The 9,555-nt window shown below is 41.2% G+C and overlaps 1 protein-coding gene across 1 annotated transcript; it reads left to right on the top strand.

The window, feature by feature from the left end:
- The first annotated feature begins 390 nt into the window (after positions 1 to 390).
- On the top strand, positions 391 to 1,131 carry LOC123087008 (uncharacterized). Its single transcript, XM_044508893.1, has 2 exons — positions 391 to 761; positions 926 to 1,131. Exons 1-2 carry the CDS (start codon positions 464 to 466, stop codon positions 949 to 951), a joined length of 324 nt encoding a protein of 107 aa, XP_044364828.1. The 5' UTR covers positions 391 to 463; the 3' UTR covers positions 952 to 1,131.
- The last annotated feature ends 8,424 nt before the right edge of the window (positions 1,132 to 9,555 follow it).

Raw genomic sequence — 9,555 nt, forward strand, 5'->3', positions numbered from 1 at the left:
ATGTGCAACTAATGGATACATTCATTTTTTTATGCAGTACCATATCTTCAAGATATATCATATATAGTACAACTAATGTATGTATAACGTGTCGATGTGGAGTTAATTGACACACTCGTTGTTCGACGCGATTTCATATCTTCAAGGTATAGCCTATAAATATAGAGTTAATGTGAACATTCATTGTTTGATACAATATCGTATCTTCAAGATATAGAACTAATGTATGATGTAGCCTCTAGAGTGCAATTAATGTACATATTAATTGTTTGACATGGAGCCATATCTTCAAGATATACAACTGATGCATGTGCCCATATCATCATCTCAAACAAAGCTATATAAACCAAGCCATAGCTAACAAAGTCATGTATCCCACACATTCGGAGAGAAGCCACACAAACAATTATAACATCAAAGGGATAGAGAAGGCTCAAGTGTAGCAGATACAAAAGCCATAGCCATGGCGAAACTCATGTGCTTATGTTTCATCATCCTCACTATCGGGGTAGCCGTGTCGGCTGATGAATGTGAGGGTGACCGACAGGCCATGATCAAGGAGTGTGCTATGTATCAAAAGTGGCCAGCAAATCCGAAGATAGATCCGTCAGACGCATGCTGTGCAGTGTGGCAAAAGGCAAACATCCCATGCCTTTGCGCTGGTGTCACGAAGGAGAAAGAGAAGATATATTGTATGGAGAAGGTTGGCTACGTCGCCAATTTCTGCAAGAAGCCGTTCCCACATGGCTACAAGTGTGGAAGTAAGTGAAATATATTAAGGGAATTGTGATGATCGACATTGCATACATGCAGTTTTTATATTTGTTATTCTTCGGATTCACACGATTTCGATTTTAGTTATGCATTTCGTATGCTTCTTGTGCTATTCTGATCATATGTTGGGTCAAATTGAATGGTCTTGTAGGTTACACATTCCCTCCTCTGGCGTAGTGACTCTAGTTTAGCTGTGGAAGGAGAAACTTGGCTTTTACATTCGATGTGCCTAGCCTCACAATAGCTTTCCTTTCAGATCTATAATTCGTGAGGCTGTGCTCAGAAAAGTTTATTTTAAGCATTTTGTATGAGAACGTTTCTGAAACTAATAAAGCCTTCTCCTCAAATTTTCTAAATTATGTTTGTTCATATATCATTTTTTGGTTCTACTAGTAAATATGCCCATGTGTTGCAACGGGAGTAAAACAATCAGATTGTGCATATGTGGTAGAAATAAAAAAAGTCTGAAACATATTCCAGGATGAGATCGGGACCTTTAAAATGTGATTTCATAAACTACGTCTGAATCATGTCATGATGAGATAAGGAACTTCTAAAAGGTCATTTCAAAAGCTAAAAATGTGATGGTCTCATCACGACTTGATTTTCTAAGGCACCATAACAAAATATTTTCTAGCTGAGAAACTGTATTGATGGACTCTACCTGAGCTACACTAATTAATGGTGTGTCCCTAGGGTCACGGTGTTTACCCTGACTAGTAAAACTATAGTACCAGAATAAACATAGAGGTGTATGGAGGCAAATTAGATATTTAATCATTTTCATATACAACTTACTAAAACTAATTGTAGGAAGTTTTGTCAATTTTTTTGGGCTCAACGTTGTGCAGATTATGGAAACCTTTTTTTACGCAACTCGCATGTACTAAACAAAATCATGAAACAACCTCTACAAATAAAAAAACTCTATATAAGCATGTTAGTTTTGTTCGTTATTTACAGATCTACTTAATTTTTTTTGAACATTTTCTAAAATTTACATTCTTTCAAATTCCTGAATATATTTTGAATACTTGATAATTTTTCTAAAATCTTGAGTATTTTGTGAATATTTTTTCGAATTCGTGATTTTTCATGAATGCAAACATTTTTTCAAAATACTGGACATTTTATAGTTTTCCAAACATTTTATGAATTAATGAAAAATTTATGATTTCGCAAAAACAATGTGAATACTTTTTAAAAATACTGGACATTTTATGATTTCCTAAACACTTTATGAATTTATGAACATTTTATGATTTCCCAATAAAATCCAAAACTGTCAACTTTTGGAAATCCCAAATTAATTTGAAGGAAAAAAAGAACTAGGATTAGGGTGAGGTTACTGTAGCATGAGTCTCGAGGTGTTACAAATCTCCTCCACTACAAGAAAAATCTCGTCCCGAGATGTAAGAGGCGGAGTAAGGTGGAAAGTTTTGGTTACGAAATTCTAATGAATCTTCTCGTTCTTGGTTGCTCTTCTCGAAGGAGTTGACCCATTACGTTGATGTCTTATTTTCTCTACTTCAGTTCATAATGACGAAGTCGTCATCCTTTCTTTGAGAGCTCCATCGTACTTACGAAGGAATAAAGGGTGGGTATTCCGGGAGAACGGGCCTCTGCAAGGTTGATTATTTGGTTGATAACATCTGGGAAGGTGGCAGAGAGTAACTCGCGAATTGAAACTTAAGAAAATATCTAGAGCAAAGTAAGGAGGTATCATGGGAAGTCTCGAGTGGGCAGGCAATCGTTTGATGCCTAAAATAGGGCATGAAAGGGGTTCAAGGCAACGGGAATAAGTATTGTGTCTGATAGCAGAATTGATGATCTCTCGAAAGGTGGCTCGTGAATTACATAAGAGGGCACACACGAAGAACAACCTTGGGAACAGGGGGTGTATAGGAGAGTTAGGTTTCGATCCTGTGGAACTGTGGGTTATGGGCCCACCATCTGGGTTAAAATTTGTAAAGGCGGTGTCGTCCTGCACGATCATGTAAGCAAGGCATGTCAGAAGATAGCTTGTCAGTTATGTCGGCAACAACATCGGTACCATTTTCCTGCTCGTTGAACGAGGCGGACCAATAGGCAAAGTTCTCGTCTATCGGTGGTTACCGGAATGTCATCAACATTAGTAACATGGTCTTACTGACAGAGTGTTGCAACGAGGTGCTTACCTAAGCAGGGAATTATCACTGCTCAGTTAACTCAGATTACAAGAAAGGTTAAACAAAACAATGGAAAGGAAAATGTGATTATCATATTAAATAGAATAATGGAAAGGAAAATGTGTTCAAACACATATTTCAGGGGTATATCCTTCCCAAGGGCAAGCAGAGCACGATATCCATGACAGGATAGAAACTAGAAAACCATTTAGGTAAGGGGAGAGGAATTTCATGACATTACCCAAACAACGGTGTTTGGATAATTGACGGAAAAAATTAGCATTGTGCTTCAAATGTTCTTGTTGAAGATCGGAGGACCACAGACATGCTTTAAGATTGCATTGACATGGTCTTGAAGCAAGGTCAGACTTTGGGTACTCAAAGGATTCATCAGGAACAACTAATAGAATAAGTCTTACAATTTCCACATGGAAGAATGGTTAGCCTTGCTAAAAAGAAAACTATAACAATAGCGCCCCGACCAGGTGTTCTAGGCATGACATCACATTACCGGGTCATATAAAGACCAATGTTATAACTCTTGGAAATATGTTCCAACCATCATATTTGACCGAGATTCGGATCTGATTGGTGTCAGGATACCTCGGACTCAGGATGCTTGAGAAGAAAAAGGTGCGACACATATTGATGAAATGGCATTTTAAGATTCTTGGGAAATGAACTATGGGAGCGAGTTCCGAAACAAAATTTCATCATTAAATCAAGGAGAGGGCAAGGAGGTGGCTGATGGACTCAGCGACAATTCATTGAGATTTCCAAAAAGATGGATTTGCACAATTATGTGAAGGAGATAACATTTGTAAGATCAAATGATATAACGATTTATGCTCAAGGAGAACATCCACGAGTAAACATTGGTTGAAAGGTGCACCCAAAATATGGGCTTAGGTAGCATGATCAATGTTAGAATGGTGATTCAATAACCAATACACAAAGAATGAAACTATCGTTCATTAACTTACAAGCAAAATAGGGTTGCTAGAACTTTTGAATTTTACACATCACAGTCCAGTTGTCAATACTCTGGTTAGGAACAACATGGGACCAAGAACAGAATGTAGACGGCGAGATATATCACTTGTATCAAGAATTCTTAAGAGGTGGTGAAATTCTCACAACTTTCTTGATATATAAAATGTTAATACTCCAAGGTAGGACATAAGATAAGTTTGATTGCTAGGAACTCAAGGTACACCACAACACGAACAAGTTTGTGTTGGAAAGAAGGTGAGGAAGTAGTTGATGACAACACAAATTATGAAGGATAAGGATGGTAGTCCCCATCAGAAATTTGATTGATATCCTGGAAGTAGTCAAAATGTTGTTGATTATCATGACAAATTTGGTCGAGAGGCTCCACAAAGAAGCAATCGAACAGAGACTGCATCAAGCAAAAGTACTGATGAAGCGGAAGATTATTGGATCCTTGGATACGACACCAACTCGGAATCAAGCTTGTTGTTCGTGGTGGAATGATAAGATGAAGGAATCGATGTAAGATTAGCTCATCGTCGAAGTTGTGCTCCGGGAGTAAGGAACATGTAGCACAGTTAAAATCGGCACGATAATAATATAGCCGAGCAGGCCAAGAATGACATGGTCGAGTACCAACTCATGAGCAAAGGAGATTACTTTAATCATGGTGTGGACCCGATTTAGTTATTGGTGTCCTCGAGTGACTAACAACTCGGAACCCAGGAAAAATTGGAATCGGTGAGGAATAATACTTGATGAAGGCTCATAATAAGCAACATGGTTCGGTGCTATTATCAAGATACCAGAGGGTAATACTCGGAGGTAGAGAAAAATAGAGGGTTGACAAATGTATTGATCTGCAGAAGACAAGTACTTTAACTTGTCCGAGAAAAGGAATCAAGGAATATCAATATGGCCCAAACCATAGCTACAAGGGATCCAATTTAATGACATCTAAAGAATTATCCAACTAATTAAATGTTTTGCAAGAAGCTTCCATGATAAGTTCCACATCGGGTCCATGGGCATGAAAACTAAGTTCAAGGTTAACACCCACTTCTCCAAAGCACAACCTTGCATTCACTTCTTGTTTCGAAAATGTCATTAGCGTTGAAAGTATTACCTGGTGAAATACCTGATGAGTATGACCCGTGAAACCTCTCGGGTTCACACAGATTAGGGAAAGCATTGGTACAACCCACCGGGGCATCTTAGGAACATATACCACAAACTTCAGAGTAAATATCACCAACTCAAAAGTAGAGTATGGTTGGCCAAAAAAGATAATAGGATTTACCAATGGCTTTATTATCAAGGAAAGAACCCCAGGTTTTGAGAACATGCAAGAACAGTTGGATAATAATCCACCAAAGGATCTAGCGGACCGCAAAGGATCTAAGGTTAGTAACGGTACCCAACCAGAAGAAGAAAGAATGCAAGGGATCAGATTATATAAACAACTGACTAATTCAAAGCTCAAATGTAAAGGAAATATGATTTCCAAATCAAGGGATCAAAAGCAAACGCTCTGATTAAGGATGGATAAGTTCAGTAAGCTTAGGGGTACAATCGACGACAATTTGATTGGTCGAGATCCAGCTCATGTTTAAAATAACGTCTGAGTCGGAAGGATGAATTCTAGGATCGGATTAAGGATTGCGAGCATTCACAACATATTGAATCAACAGATTTAAAATGATAATGACAAGGGATGCCAATAAGATTACGAGACTTGTGAGATTAACCATAATGCAAGCAACCAAGAATTTCAAGAGCAATAGGCTGCTCAAGATTTTTGGAAGACCAAATGGTATTTCGAACACTTTTGGGAAACACACGAACAACTGGGAATGAGCGGATACTCGATAAGTGTGAGGAATTATCCGTAGGGGTATTCAGGTGGCAAAGAACTGCAAGCAATAGGCAAAAGTATGCTCAAAACAATAGAGAGAATTTCGAGGTACCTTGTAATAACAAGATCAACTGGGAATAAAAGTAAAAACGACAAGTGTATGCATTTATCCATAGGGATATATGGGTGGTAGGGAATTGCAAAAGCGATGGGCACAAAGTCTCGAGAAAACATGGCAGAGTATCTTCGAAATCTTCTGGCGCACTAAGCAATCATCTGGAGTGAGGGGCTCTCCGGAAGGAAGTAGTTACAAGAACCTAGAGTTAGAGTCAGTAAAAATCATTTAACCCGAATAGGAGAGAGATCAGAGTCCCGGAGTATAAACAAGGAATAAAAGATCTAATACCACCCAATGGCGACGTGGGCCCGTAAGGCACACAACCATGTTAGGAAAATTTTAGCAATGTCTAGACTCGACTTCGACCAAGGAGTGTGGAAGGGGGATTCCAACAGGCAGTCGGCTCTGATACCAACCTGTGACACCCCCGATTCAATCATACACTAATCATGCAAGCAAATGTGTATGACCAAGATTAAGGACTCACGGGAAGATATCACTACACAACTCTAGACACAAATTAAAGATTATACAAGCTTCATATTACAAGCCAGGGGCCTCGAGGGCTCGAATACATAAGCTCGATCATAAATGAGTCAGTAAAAGCAACAATATCTAAATATAGGCATAAGTTAAACAAGGTGCCATAAGATGGCTAGCACAAACTGGGATAGAGATTGAAAGAGGCGCATGCCTCCTGCCTGGGATCCTCCTCCACTACTCCTGGTCGTCTGCGGCCTGCACATAGTAGTAGGCACCCTTGATGTATTAGGGGTTGTCGTCCACGGTGGCATCTGGCTCCTGGGGTCCAACATCTAGTTGCCACGTCCGAGAAGAATGGAAACGGGGAAAAGAGGGAGCAAAGCAACCGTGAGTACTCATCCAAAGTACTCGCAAGCAAGGATCTACACTACATATGCATTGGTATCTTTATAAAGGGGTAATATCAATGGACTGAACTGTAGAATGCCAGAATAAGAGGGGGATAGCTAGTCCTATCGAAGACTACGCTTCTGGCAGCCTCCATCTTTCAGCATGTAGAAGAGAGTAGCTGGTAAGTTCACCAAGTATCATCGTATATCATAATCCTACCAGGCGATCCTCCCCTCGTCGCCCTATGGGAGAGCGATGTGACGCCCTCGATTCAATCGTACACTAATCAAGATCAAGGACTCAGGGGAAGATATCACAACACAACTCTAGACACAAATTAAAATAATACAAGCTTTATATTACAAGCCAGGGGTCTCGAGGGCTCGAATACATAAGCTCGAATACACAAGAGTCAGCGGAAGCAACAATATCTGAGTACAGACATGAGTTAGACAAGTTTGCCTTAAGAAGGCTAGCACAAAAGCAACAACGATCGAAAAGGCAAGGCCTCCTGCCTGGGAGCCTCCTAACTACTCCTGGTCGTCGGCGGCCTCTACATAGTAGTAGGCACCCTTAGTGTAGTAGCAGTCGTCAAATGTGGCATATGGCTCCTGGACTCCACCATCTAGTTGCAACAACCAGAAAGAAGAAAGAAGGGGGAAAAGGGGTAGCAAAGCAACCGTGAGTACTCATCCAAAGTACTCGCAAGCAAGGATCAAAGCTACTTATGCAACATTATCAAAGGAAGGCTGTATATGTGGAATGGGCTACAGAAATGCCAGAATAGAGAGAAGTCCTAGTCCTATCGAAGACTAGCATCTTGCAGCAAACAGGAGGGAGTAGAGTAGCATAAAGTAAAGTAGTAGTAGTGTTATAAACTTCGGCCAGAGATCCTTTCTCGACTCCCTGCAAGAAAGCAATCCCAGAGCCATACTATCCATTTCTCATATCCATGTCTCATCTCGAGTATCCAGTTCTAGTTGTATCGATCGGGATACAACTCCAAGTGTCCGTTACCATAGGATAGGCTATCGATAGATGTTTTCTTCCCTACAGGGGTGCACCAACTTACCCACCATGCTCGATTAACTCTAGCCGGACACACTTTCCTGGGTCATGACCGGCCTTAGCCAAACAATACGCCGCAACCCGACCTAGGCCTAATAGAGAGGTCAGCACGCCGGACTAAACCTATGCCCCCAGGGGTCATGGGCCATCGCCCCGGGAACTCCTGCACATTGCGAGGGCGGCCGGTGAGCAGACCTAGCTACCTCCCTAAAAAGGCAGGTGCTTACCAGTCGAACCCGGCGGGCGTCGCTCAGTCGTTGACGTTTATTAAGCTTCGGTTGATGCATACGACGCATAACGCCCATACTATGCCCACGTGATAGTTAGTGCTATCAGGCCAGAGACCCCTCAGATCAAATATCGAAATTGTAGTGGATTAGGAACGCACGGTAACAAGCAGAGACTCACAAAATATGTGACCCCGTTGCCCCATCTCGACGACTTGTGGCAAGGGCTAAGAATGCCCGGCCACGCCTCATAATTATCTCGCGGGCACCTTCTAGGTCAACCTGACTCCACATCACTTGGAATTATGCTCGCGCGGGTACCCCTCAGGGTCGACCCGTCTTTAGTAACATGGTTCAGTGTAAAGTCATAGTAATCATAGTAACTATGTGTCTAAACATCAAGGGGAAAACCCGAGGAATCACCCCCGATGAATTCCACTCGATGTACAAGGTGAACGTAAGAGGAATCACCCCCGAGGTTCACACTTGAGGGGTTGCATGACAGAGTTGTATCGGAAGTGGTTAAGGCGGAATCACCCTCGATGACTACGACCGAATAGCTACACTACAGGGTTAACATCAGAAGTGTTGTAGAGGTATCACCCTCGACACTCGATAGTAACCCAGCAGTGTCGAGCAACTAACACTACTAGGAAAAGGGCTATACATGGAATGGTCACTAATGGCGCCCCAGACATGTGGTGTGCCACTACTATATAGCACTGGCGCACCATGTGCTGGTGCGCCATTAGTGTGAAAGACACTAATGGCGCACCAGACACATGGTGCGCCACTAGTAACAATTGTTTTTCCAAACATACTAATAGCGCACCAGCCTCATAGTGCGCCACTACTATATATTTTTTTATTCTATTTTTTGGCAAAACTACTAAGGGCGCACCGGGGAATAGTGCGCCATTACTAGTTTAAACTAGTAATGGCGCACTATGCCCCGGTGCGCCATTAGTATATATATATATATATATATATATATATATATATATATATATATATATATATATATATATATATTGCAAAACTACTAATGGCGCACCACCAGCAGGTGCGCCATTAGTAACCAGGGTTACTAATGGCACATTTGTAGGTGGTGCGCCATTAGTAACCTGGGACCAGCTAGATATTTTGGACAGCCACACCTACCCACTCACTTTCCCCACTTCATTCTCTCCACCTCCTCCTCCAAGCTTGTCTCGGCTGCCTCCTCCTCCTCACCTCATTTGCGCCATAGATTCATCCAAATTAAGTGGTTAAATTACCCTTTTTGATAGGTAAGTAAGGGGGAAGCTATCTTTATGTTGTTCTCCCTCCAACAACGTGCACATGCACTTTTTATGGACTAGCTAGATCTATGTATGTTCATGGTGTTGCATATGTTTGTGGTGTTGCATATATGTTTGTGTTTGCAGGTACCGGTATTTGAAATGCGATAGTTGCCAATATTTTGCCGGAATGTTGATT

Source organism: Triticum aestivum, chromosome 1B, assembly GCF_018294505.1.
Source record: "Triticum aestivum cultivar Chinese Spring chromosome 1B, IWGSC CS RefSeq v2.1, whole genome shotgun sequence".
In the NCBI taxonomy this organism is placed as follows: Eukaryota; Viridiplantae; Streptophyta; class Magnoliopsida; order Poales; family Poaceae; genus Triticum; species Triticum aestivum.

Bases quoted from the DNA above. Each gene is read 5' to 3' on its own strand.
- LOC123087008 (XM_044508893.1), top strand. From the start codon at position 464: ATGGCGAAACTCATGTGCTTATGTTTCATCATCCTCACTATCGGGGTA. The intron at 762-925 runs GTAAGTGAAATA...ATGGTCTTGTAG, and splicing joins ACATGGCTACAAGTGTGGAA to GTTACACATTCCCTCCTCTG.